General features: G+C 41.9%; 1 protein-coding gene across 1 annotated transcript in view; it reads right to left on the bottom strand.

Annotated features, from left to right (window-relative positions):
* The window catches only part of LOC139576214 (V-set and transmembrane domain-containing protein 2B-like), a 31,735-nt gene extending 21,259 nt beyond the window's left edge, over positions 1 to 10,476 (bottom strand). Inside the window, exons 1-4 of the mRNA XM_071401997.1 lie at positions 9,655 to 10,476; positions 8,747 to 8,934; positions 7,878 to 7,907; positions 6,839 to 7,238 (exon numbers count right to left, since the gene is read on the bottom strand). Of these exons, the coding sequence (XP_071258098.1) occupies positions 6,839 to 7,238; positions 7,878 to 7,907; positions 8,747 to 8,934; positions 9,655 to 9,727 (691 nt within the window). The 5' untranslated portion in view covers positions 9,728 to 10,476. The remainder of the gene's footprint in view (positions 1 to 6,838; positions 7,239 to 7,877; positions 7,908 to 8,746; positions 8,935 to 9,654) is intronic.
* Positions 10,477 to 19,344: the final 8,868 nt, after the last annotated feature.

The raw sequence follows: 19,344 nt of genomic DNA, 5'->3' as shown, positions 1-19,344 counted from the left end.
TTGTTAAAAGTTAATTTGTGGAATTTCTTTCCTTTTTAATGCATTTGAGCCAATCAGTTGTGTTGTGACAAGGTAGGGGTGGTATACATAAAATAGCCCTATTTGGTAAACACCAAGTCCATATTATGGCAAGAACAGCTCAAATAAACAAAGAGACAGTCCATCATTACTTTAAGACATGAAGGTCAGTCAATTTGGGAAATGTCAAGAACTTTTAAAGTTTCTCCAAGTGCAGTCGCAAAAACCATGAAGCGCTATGATGAAACTGCCTCTCATGAGGACCGCCACAGGAAAGGAAGACCCATAGTTACCACTGCTGCAGAGGATAAGTTCATTAGAGTTAACTGCACCTCAGATTGCAGCCCAAATATATTCTACAATAACAGACACATCTCAACATCAACTGTTCAGAGGGGACTGCGTGAATCAGGCCTTCATGGGCGAATTGCTACAAAGAAACCACTACTAAACACCAATAAGAAGAAGAGACTTACTTGGGCCAAGAAACATGAGCAATGGACATTAGACTGGTGGAAATCTGTCCTTTGGTCTGATGAGTCCACATTTAATATGTTTTGGATCCAACCATCGTGTCTTGGTGAGACGCAGAGTAGGTGAACGGATGACCTCCGCATGTGTGGTTCCCACCGTGAAGCATGGAGGATTAGGTGTGATGGTGTGGGAGTGCTTTGCTGGTGACACTGTCAGTGATTTATTTAGAATTCAAGGCAATCTTAACCAGCATGGCTACCACAGCATTCTGCAGCGAATAACCATCCCATCTGGTTTGCGCTTAGTGGGACTTTCATTTGTTTTTCAACAGGACAATGACCCAACACACCTCCAGGCTGTGTAAGGGCTATTTGACCAAGAAGGAGACTGATGGAGGGCTGCATCAGATGACCTGGCCTCCACAATTACCCAACCGCAACCCAATTGAGATGGTTTGGGATGAGTTGGACAGCAGAGTGAAGGAAAAGCAGCCAACAAGCGATCCGCATATGTGGGAACTCCTTCAAGACGGTTTGAAAAGCATTCCATGTGAAGCTGGTTGAGATAATGTCAAGAGTGTTCAAATCTGTCATCAAGGCAAAGGGTGGCTACTTTGAAGAATCTCAAATGTAGCATATATTTTGATTTGTTTAACACCTGTTTGCTTACTACATGATTCCATGTGTTATTTAATAGTTTTGATGTCTTCACTATTATTCTACAATGTCAGTTGTCAGTTAGGTCAGTAAGGATCACCAATTTATTTTAAGACTGTGAAATGTCAGAATAATAGTAGAGAGAATGATTTATTTCAGCTTTTATTTCTTTCATCACATTCCCAGTGGGTCAGAAGTTTACATACACTCAATTCGGTTTTGGTAGCATTGCCTTTAAATTGTTTAACTTAGGTCAAACGTTTTGGGTAGCCTTCCACAAGCTTCCGACAGTAAGTTGGATCAATTTTGGCCCATTCCTCATGACAGAGCTGGTGTAACTGAGTCAGGTTGTAGGCCTCTTTGCTCGCACACGCTTTTCAGTTCTGTACACAAATTTTCTATGGGATTGAGGTCAAGGCTTTGTGATGGCCCCTCCAATACCTTGACTGTGTTGTCCTTAAGACATTTTGCCACAACTTTGGAAGTATGCTTGGGGTCATTGTCCATTTGGAAGGGCCATTTGCGACCAAACTTTAACTTTCTGACTTATGTCTTGAGATGTTGCTTCAATATGTCCACATAATTTTCCTCCCTCATGATGCCATCTATTTTGTGAATTGCACCAGTCCCTCCTGCAGCAAAGCACCCCCACAACATGATGCTGCCACCCCCGTTCTTCACGGTTAGGATGATGTTCTTCGGCTTGCAAGCTTCCCCATTTTTCCTCCAAACATAACAATGGTCATTATGGCCAAACAGTTCAATTTTTGTTTCATCAGACCAGAAGACATTACTCCAAAAAGTACGATCTTTGTCCTCATGTGCAGTTGCAAACCGTAGTCTGGCTTTTTTGGAGCAGTGGCTTCTTCCTTGCTGAGCAGCCTTTCAGGTTATGTAGATATAGGACTCGTTTACTGTGGATATAGATACTTTTGTACCTGTTTCCTCCAGCATCTTCACAAGGTCCTTTGCTGTTGTTCTGGGATTGATTTGCACTTTTCGCACCAAAGTACGTTCATCTCTAGGAGACAGAACGCTTCTCCTTCCTGAGCGGTATGACGGCTGCGTGGTCCCATGGTGTTTATACTTGCGTACTATTGTTTGTACAGATGAACGTGGTACCTTCAGGTGTTTGGAAATTGCTCCCAAGGATGAACCAGACATGTAGAGGTCTACAATTTTTTTCTGAGGTCTTGGCTGATTTCTTTTGATTTTCCCATGATGTCAAGCAAAGAGGCACAGAGTTTGAAGGTAGGCCTTGAAATACATCCACAGGTACACCTCCAATTGACTCAAATGATGTCAATTAGCCTATCAGAAGCTTCTAAAGCCATGACATAATTTTCTGGAATTTTCCAAGCTTTTTAAAGGCACAGTCAACTTAGTGTATGTAAACTTCTGACCCACTAGAATTGTAATACTCTGAATTCCTAGTGAAATAATCTGTCTGTAAACAATTGTTGGAAAACTTACTTGTGTCATGCACAAAGTAATGTCCTAACCGACTTGCCAAAACTGTAGTTTGTTAACAAGAAACAAGATATATATATACAGTGGGGAGAACAAGTATTTGATACACTGCCGATTTTGAAGGTTTTCCTACTTACAAAGCATGTAGAGGTCTGTAATTTTTATCATAGGTACACTTCAACTGTGAGAGACGGAATCTAAAACAAAAATCCAAAAAATCACATTGTATGATTTTTAAGTAATTAATTTGCATTTTATTGCATGACATAAGTATTTGATCACCTACCAACCAGTAAGAATTCCGGCTCTCACAGACCTGTTAGTTTTTCTTTAAGAAGCCCTCCTGTTCTCCACTCATTACCTGTATTAACTGCACCTGTTTGAACTTGTTACCTGTATAAAAGACACCTGTACACACACTCAATCAAACAGACTCCAATCTCTCCACAATGGCCAAGACCAGAGAGCTGTGGAAGGACATCAGGGATAAAATTGTAGACCTGCACAAGGCTGGGATGGGCTACAGGACAATAGGCAAGCAGCTTGGTGAGAAGGCAACAACTGTTGGCGCAATTATTAGAAAATGGAAGAAGTTGAAGATGAAGGTCAACCACCCTCGGTCTGGGGCTCCATGCAAGATCTCACCTCGTGGGGCATCAATGATCATGAGAAAGGTGAGGGATCAGCCCATAACTACACGGCAGGACCTGGTCAATGACCTGAAGAGAGCTGGGACCACAGTCTCAAAGAAAACCATTAGTAACACACTACACCGTCATGGATTGAAATCCTGCAGCGCATGCAAGGTCCCCCTGCTCAAGCCAGCGCATTTCCAGGCCCGTCTGAAGTTTGCCAATGACCATCTGGATGATCCAGAGGAGGAATGGGAGAAGGTCATGTGGTCTGATGAGACAAAAATAGAGCTTTTTGGTCTAAACTCCACTCGCCGTGTTTGGAGGAAGAAGAAGGTTGAGTACAACCCCAAGAACACCCTCCCAACCGTGAAGCATGGAGGTGGAAACATCATTCTTTGGGGATGCTTTTCTACAAAGGGGACAGGACGACTGCACCATATTGAGGGGAGGATGGATGGGGCCATGTATCGCGAGATCTTGGCCAAAAACCTCCTTCCCTCAGTAAGAGCATTGAAGATGGGTCGTGGCTGGATCTTCCAGCATGACAACGACCCGAAACACACAGCCAGGGCAACTAAGGAGTGGCTCCGTAAGAAGCATCTCAAGGTCCTGGAGTGGCCTAGCCAGTCTCCAGACCTGAACCCAATAGAAAATCTTTGGAGGGAGCTGAAAGTCCATATTGCCCAGCGACAGCCCCGAAACCTGAAGGATCTGGAGAAGGTCTGTATGGAGGAGTGGGCCAAAATCCCTGCTGCAGTGTGTGCAAACCTGGTCAATAACTACAGGAAACGTATGATCTTTGTAATTGCAAACAAAGGTTTCTGTACCAAATATTAAGTTCTGCTTTTCTGATGTATCAAATACTTATGTCATGCAATAAAATGCAAATTAATTACTTAAAAATCATACAATGTGATTTTCTGGATTTTGGTTTTAGATTCCGTCTCTCACAGTTGAAGTGTACCTATGATAAAATTACAGACCTCTACATGCTTTGTAAGTTGGAAAACCTGCAAAATCGGCAGTGTATCAAATACTTGTTCTCCCCACTGTATATATATAATACATGATCAAAAGTATGTGGACACCTGCTCTTCGAACATCTCATTCCAGAATCATAGGCATTAATTTGGAGTTGGTCCACCATTTGCTGCTGTAACAGCCTCCACTCTTCTGGGAAGCCTTTCCACTAGATGTTGGAAAATTGCTGTGAGGACTTTCTTCCATTCAGCCACAAGAGCATTAGTGAGGTCGGGCACTGATGTTGGGCGATTAGGCCTGGCTCGCAGTCGGCATTCCAATTAATCTCAAAGGTGTTTGATGGGGTTGAGGTCAGGGCTCTGTGCAGGCCAGTCAAGTTCTTCCACGCCGATCTAGACAAACTATTTCTGTATGGACCTTGCTTAGTGCACAGGGGCATTGTCATGCTGAAACAGGAAAGGACCTTACCCAAACTGTTGCCACAAAGTTGGAAGCACAGAATTGTCTAGAATGTCCTTGTATGCTGTAGAATTAAGATTTCCCTTCAATGGAACAAAGGAGCCTAGCCCGAATCTGCTTGGCCATGGAAACCCATTTAATGAAGTTCCCAACAAACAGTTATTGTGCTGAAGTTGTTTCCGGAGGCAGTTTGGAACTTGGTAGTAATTGTTGCATACGAGGACAGACAATTTTTATTCACTACACGCTTCAGCACTCTGCGGTCCAGTTCTGTTAGCTTGTGTGGCCTACCACTTCACATCTGAGCCATTGTTGCTCCTAGACATTTCCACTTCACAATAACAGCACTTACAGCTCATCGGGCCAGCTCTAGCAGGGCCGAAATTTGACGAACTGACTTGTTGGAACGGTGCCACATTGAAAATCACTGAGATCTTCTGCCATGCCATTCTACTGCCAATGTTTGTCTATGGAGATTGCATGGCCGTGTGCTCGATTTTATACACCTGTCATCAACAGTTGTGGCTGAAATAACCGAATCCACTCATTTGAAGGGGTTTCCACATACTTTTGTATATATAAAGTATATGTAGTGCATTCGGGAAATTAATCAGATCCCTTCACTTTTTCCACATTTTATTACGTTACAACCTTATTCTAAAATTGATTCAATTGTTTTTTTCACCCTCATCAGTCTACACACAATACCCCATAATGACAAAGCAAAAACTGTTTTTTAGAAATGTTGTTAATTTATAATACGTAAAATGTAATATCACATTTACTTAATTATTCAGACCCTTTGCTCAGTACTTTGTTGAAGCACATTTGGCAGCGATTACAGCCTCGAGTCTTCTTGGGTATGACGCTACAAGCTTGGCACATTTGTATTTGGGGAGTTTCTCACATTCTTCTTTGCAGATCCTCTCAAGCTCTGTCAGGTTGGATGGGGAGCGTCGCTCCACAGCTATTTTCAGGTCCCTCCAAAGATGTTCGCCAGGGTTCAAGTCCGGCCTCTGGCTGGGCCGCTCAAGGACATTCAAAGACTTGTCCCGAAGCCACTCCTGTGTTGTTTTGGCTGTGTGCTTAGGGTCATTGTCATGTTGGGAGGTGAACCTTTGCTCAGTCTGAGGTCCTGAGCACTCTGGAGCAGGTTTTCATCAAGGAACTCTCTGTACTTTGCTCCGTTCATCTTTCCCTCGATCCTGACTAGTCTCCCGTCACAGCCATTGAACTCTGTAGCTGTTTGAAAAACACCAATGGCCTCATGGTGACATCACTGAGCAGTTTCCATCTTGTCCTGCAGCTTAGTTCAGAAGGACAACTGTGTCTTTGTTGTGTTTGGGTGGTTTAATACGTCATCCACAGCATCATTATTAACTTGACCATGCTTAAAGTGATATTCAATGTCTGATTTTTCATGGTCAACAATCTACCAATCACTGCCCATTTTTATGAGTCTTTCGAAAGCTCCCTGGTCTTTGTAGTTTAATCTGTGGTTGAAATTCAATACTGAGGGACCTTGCAGATCATTTATGTATGGGGATCAGAGGAAGGGATAGTCATTCAAAAATCATGTCAAACCATATTATTTCACACAGAGTGAGTCGATGTAATTTATTATGTGATTTTGCCAAAACAAAAGAGGTGAATACTTTTGAAACAACTGTATTTTAGTTATTTCATTTGTAGGCCTATTCATTTGTTAACATTTGTAGAATATTCTTTTCACTTTGACATTATGGAGTATCTATGATACCCACTGTATATACACACCTTCCCTCACTCTCCATAGTCTGACTACAGGCATATATGTCCCAGCATGTATCATTTGTATTTATTTATTAAGGTATGATGAAAGAATCAATACCTACCCTTAAGAAACACTACCCTGTAAGCAATATAATCCCATGTAACAGGTGTTGTACTCTACAACCATCATCAAATGTATTATTTGTAAATAACATTCAATTATTCGATGACAATGAAACTGTCAGTGTAATTTATCATTCACTTTAAAAAGGACAAATCACTGGTCAGAATGACATGCTACTGAGGGTCTGACTGGAGATTGAGGAGAAACACACACAAACTCCCGTATTCTCGCCCTATATCACTAGGTGTCACTGTTGCACTTCAACTTACCTGCTCCATGCTGCTGTCGGAGGATGGCCGCATTGCCGGGCCTCGGCGAAGCTGAGGACTTTGCTGCGGAGGCAGTGGTCGTCGTGCTGGCGGGGAGGGGGCCATGTCCCGCCGGAGGAGGCACACGAGGCTTTCCCTGACCCGGCTCAGAGGTAGCCCGCCCCCCTGCCACCGCGTCCTTGCTGTTCCTCAGTGGCCATCTATTCTGGATGTGGGACACGGCCTCCTCGGCCACCATGCCATCACGCGGACTCACCCGGAGGGTGGCTTGAACCTTGTATTCCTGAGTCTCGTCGGAGTACAAGTCGGAAACTCGGCACTCGTACACCCCCTCGTCCTCCTTCCGCACCTTGGACAGACTAAGCCTGTGAGATATGGCACTGCCCTGCACCCTCACAGTCTACAAAGAGAAACAGAAAAGGAGAAATTGCTACATGTACAATATAACCTGTTGGTTTCAACAAGAAATATGTCTATATCAAAGTAGACTAGGCCGGCCACTCATTAGACTACTGCCACATATGTATCACGCGATGAGGGCTTATGCGTTTGAAAGCCTAAAGGCCTATTATCCAAAAATGCTAAAACATTTGGAGATTTAACGCTGCCTGTTGTGTGGCAAGAGTCTGAATACATTTAAAAACAAGATTAGGCTATATTTATATTCCAAAGGCGACATGATAATGGTGAGCCAGCCAGGTTGGAAACAACTGTACAAAATGGAGTCCTAAGTTTAGAAAAAAAATGCTTGGAAAAATTCCCAGTTGCACCAGAGGCCTGGACAGTTACCTCCATAACTTGTGCTAAAACATTGGCCATCGGCCTTCATAGTGCCACTTGGCCATATCATGTGGCTAGCCTTGAATGACAAAATAAACATTTTATTGCTCAAATGCATTATGGCTCTTAACTGTGCAGCCATATCCAAATACAATAAAAAGCGAATATTTGAAGAAATCAGATAGATATCTCCACTATGATAAAGTTTTAGCGTGAATGCTTCAGCTGGACATGGTTAGTGACAAGAGGAAACACTTACGCTTATTTTTGTGGCATCCTTTTGAGTGACCTGAAACCAGAAATGTGTCGAAGTGTTATGGTCAGCCAGAGACACAAGACTGCATAATACTCTCTTTTATAGCAATTACACATTAGGATATGAGCCTCACCACAATGGAATTCCCTCTGTGCAGTTTTGAATCGCTTTCGACAGTGTAAAATTGTTTCTAAAACTGCGCGCATTAGAATCAGCACCATGGACAGCAACAGTTGCGCTGTTACCAAACTTGTCCCAAACAGCCTGCATTGACATCAGCACCATGGACAGCGACCGCTGCATTAGCTCTCGAGCTGTCATAAATAGTCGGTTGTGTTTTCTAGTGCATGTTTAATGTGGTTAAATAACAGAGCAGAAACTACAGATGGGGTTGTTCTATGTCCCTGAGTCGATTGCAACAGAGGCGCAGAGGGCGTAATCATAACACAGTTATCCAACAGCATTATGGAATATTCCAACACGGGCATTTCCGTCGCATGCATGAGAACTCTCCCTGAACTGATTTTAAAAGCCAACAAGTACCATTTGTATCATTAGGTGTGTCGTCCCCCCTCCCCCCCCCCCCCCCCCCCCCAACCCTTCTTAATATAAATGGCCACACAGTGTTAATAATCTCCAGTATATCCACTCGCATGCTTTTAGTTGGCAACATGTTGTAATAAAGTCCATAAAATAAATAGCAATATATATCGTACATATGGCGATGCCATCATGAAAAGACAGATTGCACACAGCCGTAGCTGTAAGTGTCAATCACTTTTGGTGCATCTTCGAACATTTCAACAGAGCCCCTCTCAGTAGCTGCCCGGGAGCAGCCCAACCTGCCCTCCCTGTCATGGAGACAGCTTTACCTTGGCTCTGTTCGCCGGAGAGCTTATTTGCAGTTCGTGTACATGTTCTTTAGGTGTTGTCTCCTTTAGGTACCACCACTGGATCTCAAGCGAGAAGGGCGATGATCCGATGGCCCGAAAGGCGCACGGCATCTCAACGTCTTCTCCCTCACTGACACTCACATCTTTGGGCACTTCAGTAAATGTAGCTACCATTGGGAAAAGACAACAGATATAATAGATTAAATGGTGGAATAACAAATTAACAAAGGTCTGAGATTACGTAGCCTCATGACAGACAACTGAAATGCGCTTTAGTGATATCCGTAACCAAATGTATCTTTATTCCGCAATACAATCACATTCAGGTTGCCATTCAATCTAAAATATCACTTTATAATAGTTTAAGACTTAAAATAAACAATGAAGCAATGACGCAAAGGTAGCCTACACAACTAGGCATATTAGCGTTATGCGACCCGTGCGCTGTGAATTGAAATGACCATGGCTTTTGATATAACCTGTAACACAATAAATACAAGTATTTGGTCACCATGACAATACTAATTATTGTTGCTTTACGTGTTTTGAGAGATCATGTTCATTTAGCATTAGGCTTAGCATAACTGGGGAAATGTGGACATGCATAACTACTGAAGCGCAGTCTTGACGTGTGTGCGTCTAATACTTTATTCCTAGCAATCTATTCTCTCACCCATGTATCATTTAATCGACAACGTCGATTGTTTTTTCTTATAACGATCAAGTTACTGCAGCAGAATAATGCGCTTGACTTCAAATAATGACCGGGTCCGGTCCATATCACAACAGCTTGAAATCAAAAATCTAACGACAGGGGCTGTTCGATTGACATCATTTGTGTTGACCATCAATAGCACGGCATGCTACGACTGACAAAGTTGACTTACCATTTACACAGAATAACAAGGGTGCATTAAGAATTAAATAATAAAGGACGCAGTTGAGTCCCCGTTTTTCCATCTCATAGATAGGCTCGGGTAGTTAGATTAGAGAGCGCGTAAAGACGGTCATTTGACCATAAATGTATCTTTATAACATCAGCATTTCAATTTCCATGATGGGCAAGCGTTGGTCTCTGATCTGTCGGGCTTATTCGTCTGCTTTTCCAAAGATTTAGGATATTTCACAAGATCCAAATAACGTACTCCAAAATGTTTTCCTGCCAGCCAGGCGAAAAACGTACAATCCAAAGGTGCGAACCAGAATACCTTCTCTTGATTAGTGAGAATGTTCTGCAGCTACTCTATATTCTGTTATTATCCCTTTATAACTGTGATTCCTTATTTCCTGATGTGCTTCAGGTCGAAACCAAACTTCTTCTCAGCTGAAGAAACCTGCTCATTCTGCTTTCCACATGAAGGGAAGGTTTCCCGGGCACTTCTCCAAGACCCATTACATAACCATCCTTGTGTCCGCTCCCGTAAAGAGGACCTGCCGAGGACGAGATTCCCGTGTTTTGTACTAAGACCTGGAGGATCAGTAGATAGTTCCCAGTTTCGCGAGCGGATCCCTTTGCTTTGTGTGCGAGTGCATATCAGCGAGGAGGCGCTTTAGCATTTCCAAACCCACTAACTTAGTGTGGCATGCGCGCGACGCCACGGATAGCCTGACTCGCGTTGAAGCCTAATCAACCCTTCCCTCAAATCAACGCGCGGCTCAACCTATGAGGGCAATTCTCACAACCTGACGTCCAAACGAAATGTCAAACCTTAAAACATATAGAATCACGATGATTCATGCTGTTTTCTCTCCAAAATCAACAAGCCACCCTGAAATTAGCCGGAGCCGAGCTTTTTATTTATTTAATGTTAAAAATAGGCCTACAGAAAAAAGAGCAGTGCTTTAGACAGCCTCTGGTATTATAACCACCGGGATAATCCGTATTCCCTTAAACAGACAATGTGGTAATTCGGATTAAAATCAATCTCACTATGATATTGAACCATTCAACACAATCGTGCTCCTATTTAATCATTTTGTGCTATTTGCTTTGAAAATAAATACATAATTATGTTAATTTCACCCAATACATGTCATAACGGTTTATGGTTTGATGATTATGATGATTGGTGTGACCAGCCTGCTGTGACACACACACACACACACACACACACACACACACACACACACACACACACACACACACACACACACACACACACACACACACACACACACACACACACACACACACACACACACACACACACACACACACACACACACGCACACACCTATATGGAGTATGGACCATGGTGGATTGCCACCATTATTGCTTTAATCTAGGGTCTTTCTGAGATGCCTGGATGGTGCAGCAGACTGATCCCATGGCTGAATCCTAAAACGGCTCTCCCAGCTGCCAAGCTGCCAATAATGCATTGCTTGTTCACCGAATTCTTCCCATTAGCACTTCATCCAAAGCTAGTATAGAGTGCTAGAGTCAGAGAGAATTTGGAGAAGAGGACATGAGAGCTAGAGAAAGGGTTGGCTGTGGGAAATGATAACTTCCACTAGTTTTAACAGTAGCGCTCAATTCATTTTGAATAAAGAGTTATGCTGGAAGGTTATGCTGGAAGGTCCATTTCAGTTCTGATGGCCTCATTGTTTCCAGGAGCAGCATTGGTGCATTCCCTTGACAATGAGTTAGTGTCAGGAGACTGACATTCTCTTTCCTTAACCAGAACCCCTCTACATGCACTTAGGGGCTCATAATTGAATTTGCAGCAAGCCTTGTACACACACTTGTACACAGATACTGTAGGTCAGGGGTATTTAACTCTTACCCTATGGACAGTTACAGCTGGTTTTCTTTTCTACCTGATAATGAATTGCACCTACCTGGTGTGCCAGGTCTAAATCAGTCCCTGATTAGAACAATAAAAACAAACAGTGGACCTGGCTTCGAGGTCCAGATTTGAGTTTGAAGGCTGTAGACCATACTGCAGTTTGTGAGCGTGCGCATACTGTAAACTGCACCATGTTCAAACTATAAAGTAAAAACATGTACTAGATGAATCAGGAAAAATATCTCTATTTAAAGCGCATGAATGCTATCCAATCAAGGTGAATTTTCAAACTGTGCTATTGATTACCTCCTTACATGGAACAGCAAGCCCCTGGTCTTATTTGACAGTAGAGAAATATCAATAGAAGAACAGCCTGGGCTGAATAACAACGGGCAGCTTGAGTCGAGCAACTGATTCCACAAGATGGATCATGATCTTCAGCATTCCGAGCCCCCAGACTCCTAGAGATCCACACCATCAAAACCAGCCATTATGTACCACTGACCTCGAGTAAGACCTATTGATTGTTCCATCGACACCCATCATGGGCCAGAGGAGGACGGAAGGCATTGCTCATATGTTATGGCCATTGACCTCTCTGCATTTTCCCAAGTGGTATTTTCCCAAGATCCAATTGGTTAATTTTCACAAATGAAACAAAACAGTCGATTCTATACTAATTCTCTATTTCTGTAAATGAGTAAGGGTTATCATGTATACAGGCTCCACTGGTTGCATCTGTGTGCTCATCAAAACATTCCTCTTTGTAAGACTGCTTTTCATTCTTGGCCTATTAGAGCACATTGAGTGGAATTTGGCTGAATGAGATGTCATGTTCCCTCAAATGTGTTTAAAGAGACATAGCTGGTGACGTAGGTCTTAGCTCTTCCCGCATACAGCCGTAAAAGGCAGCGTAGGCGCTATATGAGGAGCCTGCTTGTGTCAGGCAATCCTCCTCAGATGTGCAGTCTCTTACATTTAGCCGAGGATGATGTTTAGTAATTCATGACCTTACTGCATGGCTGGCTGTTGGTCCTACAGTATGACGGGGAACGGTGTCTCAGGGTGACATGGAGGCTGCTTTCTGTCTTACTCATGATAAAAAAAACATATGATATTAATGTTACGCAGAAAATCCAGTCGTACAGCTTCAGGCAACATGGCTGCATTCTCAATCGTGTTATTCGTCCATTTTACAGAAGATAGACCCTTTCATGTGTTTTGTTTTACCTGAGTTAACCCTACATTTGAATACCCCTGGTTGAAGTATTGTTTTTGTCATTTGTTCCATCTCCATGCATTTCCAGATTTGTTTGTTTTATTTATTTATCATCATTATTATCTTCATCATCATCATCATCGTCATCATCCTTCTGTAACATGCATTTAAAGTTTTTTTTCATTGGCTTACAAATATGAATATGAACTTGGACTTCTTTTCGAAGACTCAACCAAAGGTTCTGGTAGGACGATCATTACAATACTATTGCGCTGGCAATGTCCTCCAAGCTCAAGACCCTATATACTTGCAAACAGTGATAAGATTATGATACTGACTGACCTTGGGACAACTCAGTGCTGACCATTAGCCAGATTAGTAGAAAAATAAATTACATTCTCTGTTCTCCTGTGCAAATCTGCACATCTTAATCACTCCTATTAAAACAGCCATGGAATAAAAATGGACAGCTTTATGGTTAAGAAAATCCATTATATATCAAATACGATGAAAAAAAATATTGTCCACTGTATGTAGTGGGTGTCATAAAAATGAACAAGTTGTGGCCTTGTATCTCTCTCTTGAATAGGCTTGTATATCTTACTGGTTGTTTGGCATTATATATTCTATCCCTGACCTCACCAAATTCAATTTCTTTACTTCATATTGGACAACACAATTCCCAGACAGAATCTGTCTCTCTTAGATTTCTTTGGAGTATGCTAGATTTGAGGACGAGTGAGAGAGAGAGAGAGAGAGAGAGAGAGAGAGAGAGAGAGAGAGAGAGAGGAGGGGGGAAGGGAGAGAGACAGATCCTGTCTGGGAATTGTGTTGTCCAATATGATATAAAGAAATTTAATTTATCTGCTTGTGTATATGTCTTCATAACACAAGATTTTTGTGTACAGCTTTAAGGATTAGAAAGATAATAATTTTGGAGGGTAACACATCACACCCCGACTGTTGATACACTATCAGTGGAAGGTGTCCTGTTCTCTTTGTTATGCAGAATTGAACAATCTCATTGCTTGTTTTAAATTGAGAGTACTCCTCTTCTTTCTTGAAAAAAAAACAAACACACATTCACACACAAAACAGCAAAGGCATTTCACTTTCTCAAACCCCCAGCTTCATTGAGACAAAGAGACCGGTGGATGTCAGTCGAGAGGAGAGATTGATGTATACCTCCAAGATACAGCGACTGTCATGATTAATTTGCATGTTTACAACGGAAGCATTTTTACAGCACTATCACAGTGGCTGGTTTCCATGTATTGACTGCACGTGGCTCCACAGTCTGGATTTGGCCGAGATAAGACTAAATGATGAAGTCCATTCCTTGTAATGCAACTGTTTTGATAGGGAGATGACTTTGAGATGAAACAAACTCAAAACACTCCAAATACCAGCACAGTCAGGTCGACAGTGAATGCTCTTGAAATGGGAAAGAATGGAGACTCATTATTCGAATGAAGCCTTGTTACGAAACATAGGCCATTTTGAAACAGTGAGGTGAGGGAGGAAAAAATATGTAATTTTACATTTTTATGAAATTAACTCTCCCTTTCTCTTCCTTGTTTATTCTGTTCCCTTGAATATGCCACAGGCTCTAGGAAAAAAGATAACCCACCAAAGCCCCTTCGATTAGGTGGAAATGAACAGGTGACAGTTTTAATGCACAGGAAGCAGTGGACTCGGGATAATGAAAGGTTTAGGTAGCGGGCAGCGCGGGTAAGGCACCCTCTCTCCCGGTGCACTCAGCAGGCCTCTTCACAGGCAGTAAATTACCGTGGTTAAGCGTGGGGAGAGGCTCTGCCAGCACCCCGCTGTGCATCCCCTAATCACAGCAAACTACTGGAGGAAGGGGAACAAAAGCCCGCTGACATAACGACAGACTGAGGCGAGCAGAGGGATAAACATTGTCCAGACTCTCATAAGTTTTAGAAATGAGTCATGAAGACATTGATCAAGTAGATAACGGAAGTTATTTTCATCATGACTGGGTAGGAGGGATGCTGGTATAGAATATTCAGTGTTTATGTGCTCTGACATCATAATCATGAGCCTAAATATGGTATTCAAACACTTGCAGATAGTGGCTTTCTGGAGCACTTTTAGAAGTGTGGTTGATAATGTGTTATTTGGAAGCCGCTTTCTGCAATTGATGGAATACCACACTAAGATTCAATGTTTTCCAAAGCCTTCATTATACAACGTCGTTTTTGACCTCTACGTTAGGGTCAATATACTAAATACAGGCATGAAAAACCTGGAATGAATTGTATTCATTCTCTTTAACGTGTTTGACATTCAATTTGCTAGCGATTAGGCCTGCTAAAATCTGTAAATGTTGGGTTGGTAGTCGCAATCGTAAAAAGGCCTTGTCGCGTTACAGCACCATTTTTAAGAAATATTGACAACAGAAGTACAAACCATCACCACTGCTTTTTCTCTTTATAGCTTGATATGGTATTTTAAAACATTATGTCGCACAGCAGTTTCTGAAATTGCATCTTAAGTGGCTTTTAGTGCATCTCTTTTCAGAGAAGTAAGGCAAGCTTTTTGTCTAATGTCTTTATGTTCTCCTCCGCCTCTGTTTTCTGAGCGAGGGAACGCATCCTGATATTTATTGTCAGTTGGAGAGTCCCTGATTACTACCATTTGTTCTCGGCATGGGGAAACAAAAACAGCAGGCTCCTCGCCGCTGCATTATACAAGGAGTTGTCACTCTGTTTAGCAGACTGTCTTTTCTTCCCTCTTCCTTTATCCCTTTCTCTTTCACACTATCCCACTTTTAACTATTTATCTCTGTCTTTGCACTCTTTTACCCCATCCATCTTTGCCTCGCTTTATCTTCCGGTTCTAGTCATTCTCCTTACATACCCACGCATTCTTCTGTGGAAACTAGCACTCTCTCCCACCACTTTCTCCCTCAAACTATAGTTCTCTGCAAGTTCAAAGTATCAACATAACTAACTGTATTCAAAGTGTTATGCCCACACTTAAATTGTTGTTGTTGTTCTAAGCGTGTTCTCAGCATATGATTTGTGTAGAGAGTACTGTGTTGTGCCACTAAGTTGGATTTTGAAGACTCCTGAGTTACCAGTACTTATTTGATCCGAGTCAGACAAGCCTCATTGAGATTCGATTTGTGAAATAGATTTGATTTGGTACTTTATGTGATAGTTATGCAACCAGGAATTGAAACATGACCTGACCCACTGTGCCCTCTGCCTTCAATTGATAAATCACACCTTACGGAGATAGTCTAACACTGTTGTGATAATCATGTGAAATAAGACACCCAAATGTACATATCATCTCTCGAGTGACATTGTTGTCCATGTCCTGTCTACTTTTCAGGTGAAACGAGATCTGAGATGAAACTGCTGAGGAAATGTGAGGTCTTGAAGTACATTCTCACAGATAAGGTCATCACTTTATCTGTGAGATGAAACTGTGCTTTGAAGATGTTATCATAATGGCTAACCTAGTAGAGTTGAAGGTAGAATACCTGTATGCATAGATTGACAGGCGTTTTAGGTTTGCCCTTCTATGCTGGTGTAATTGATCAGTGATTTTGGGTTCTGCTAAGTGTTGAGGATTGGAAGCTCTCAATGCTATAAAATCCCATGTGACCACACTAATGGTGTGTACCCTTCCACAAGGTTATTTGCCAAAACCGCCTGAATCGGCAAAAATAACCCACCGCCTCTGGCTAACAATACATCATGGCTAGGCCTCAATCTAGGATGTGTCCAATTTTGTATCTTCGACTACTGTGTCAATATATATAAAAAAAGATCCATGACAAGTCGTGGGAGAGGGAGGCGTATGAGAGAGCAGTAATAGGTTTGACATGTAATAAGCAATGAATGCGAATAGCTTTCCATGCATTACATCTCAATCTACACATCATGGCACATGACTCTTTGACTGTTATGACTCCATAGTCCCCAGTTGATGTGCAAAATAAACACAGGTACCAAAGACACTACTATTTACAATACTATACAAAGATGACCCTCCTCTGCACTGTTTACTTGATATCTCATTGTTTTTGGCACCCTCCCAGTCTTGGTGAATCAACAAGGAGTCTTTCAAGCCTTATGATCTTCCCGCTAAAGAATCATTGCCTTTTCATGTATTTCCACTTGGGATAATGTGTTAGATCTTCAAAGCCTGGCCCTCATCTGCAGCTCAATACCTAGTCTTGAACCTTCCTCTAAGGCAAACCTATAATATTATCATGACAAAACCATGCCACGGCCTCTCGATGCCCCATGGTTTATTTGCATTTATATTGATGGCGGCAGGCCTCTGTATAGCTTAACTTGGCACAAAGTATGATTCTAAAAACGGATAGGGGCAGCAGAGTAAGGATAAGACAAAATGTATGTATATATGAAGATTAGTTATTAGCTCTCAAATACTGTGAATGGCTATCAATGCAAATAAATACATAACGTCAAGAATTACTACAGTGCCTTGCAAAAGTATTCACCCCCTTGGCGTTTTTCCTATTTTGTTATATTACAACCTGTAATTGAAATATATTTTTATTTGGATTTCATATAACGGACATACACAAAATAGTCGAAATTGGTGAAGTGAAATGAAAAAAAAATCTTATTTAAAAAAATAGTGGTGCGTGCATGTGTATTCACCCCCTTTGCTACGAAGCCCCTAAATAAGATCTGGTGCAACCAATTACCTTCAGAAGTCACATAATTAGTTAACTAAAGTTCACCTGTGCGCAATCTAAGTGTCACATGATCTCAGTCTATATACACCTGTTCTGAAAGAGTTGGCAACAGCACTAAGCAAAGGGCACCACCAAGCACGCAATACTATGAAGACCAAGGAGCTCTCCAAACAGGTCAGGGAAAAAGTTGTGGAGAAGTACAGATCAGGATTGGGTTATAAAAAATATCCAAAACTTTGAACATCACTAAATCCATTATTAAAAAATGGAAAGAATATGGCACCGCAACAAACCTGCCAAGAGAGGGCCGCCCACCAAAACTCACGGAGCAGGTAAGGAGGGCATTAATCAGAGAGGCAACAAAGAGACCAAAGATAACCCTGAAGGAGCTGCAAAGCTCCACAGCGGAGATTGGAGTGTCTGTCCATAGGACCACTTTAAGCCGTACACTCCACAGAGCTGGGCTTTACAGAAAAGTGTCCAGAAAAAAATAAGCAAACATGTTTGGTGTTCGCCAAAAGGCATATGGGAGACTCCCCAAACATATGGAAGAATGTACTCTGGTCAGACGAGACTAAAATTTAGCTTTTTGGCCATCAAGAAAAACTCTGTCTGGCGCGAACCCAGCACCTCCCATCACCCCAAGAACCATATCCCCACAGTGAAGCATGGTGGTGGCAACATCATGCTGTGGGGATGTTGTTCATCGGCAGGGAGAGACTTGCAGCTGTAATTGCTGCAAAAGGTGGCTCTACAACGTATTGACTTTGGGGGGGTGAATAGTTATGCACTCTCAAGTTTTCTGTCTTATTTCTTGTTTGTTTCACAATAAAATATATTTTGCATCTTCAAAGTGGTATGCATGTTGTGTAAATCAAATGATACAAACCCCCCAAAAATCTATTTTAATTCCAGGTTGTAAGGCAACAAAATAGGAAAAATTCCAAGGGGGGTGAATACTTTCGCAAGCCACTGTATGCACCTCAGCAACATTATCCACCTATTAGTTTCAGAAAGGAAAAAAAAAAAAAAAACACCGTAAAACTGTTTCACTCATTCTCTTAATCTTAATTGTACATTTGTTTTCCCTTTTATGTTGCTCCCTCTGAAAAATCAAGGACCAAACAGACAGTTGGAAGCGTTGCAACAGTTCACCTATGCAAATTGTGCCTCTGAGAGAAAGACAAACAAGAAGAGACACTTCACTACATTATTTCCTTTGCCCAAAAAATTCAATCATAGACGAATTACAATGGCAAACATGCAGCATGTAACACTCAATGATATTGTGTTGATTGTTTGAGTTCAATACAACTGGAAAAAAAGAGATACTGGTGAGAGTGCCAAGTTTGATCTTGATTAGCCATATTTTCAATGCGATTAACAGGGATCCCCTACAGTTGTGAGAGTTTCCCTGGTTCTCAGTCCCTCAGAAATAGCTCTAACACTATACATTGCTGAACAATAGTATATATTCACAATCATATACACAATATATACAAAAGTATGTGGACATCCCTTTAAATTAGTGGATTCGGCTATTTCAGCCACACCCGTTGCTGATAGGTGTATAAAATCGGGCACACAGCCATGCGATCTCCACAGTCAAACATTGACAGTAGAATTGCCTTACTGAAGAGCTCAGTGACTTTCAATGTGGCACCGTCGTAGGATACCACCTTCCCAACAAGTCAGTTCAACAAATTTCTGCCCTGCTAGAGCTGTCCTGGTCAACTGTAAGTGCTGTTATTGTGAATTGGAAACGTCTAGGAGCAACAACGGCTCAGCCTCAAAGTTGTAGGCCGCACAAGCTCACAGAAAGGGACCGCCGAGTGCTGAAACGAGAAATGAGTTTGTAAAAATAATT

Source organism: Salvelinus alpinus, chromosome 5 (assembly GCF_045679555.1).
Source record: "Salvelinus alpinus chromosome 5, SLU_Salpinus.1, whole genome shotgun sequence".
Classification (NCBI taxonomy): Eukaryota; Metazoa; Chordata; class Actinopteri; order Salmoniformes; family Salmonidae; genus Salvelinus; species Salvelinus alpinus.
Note: the sequence above shows the minus strand (reverse complement) of the source record. Positions and strands in the feature narration are given on the sequence as shown.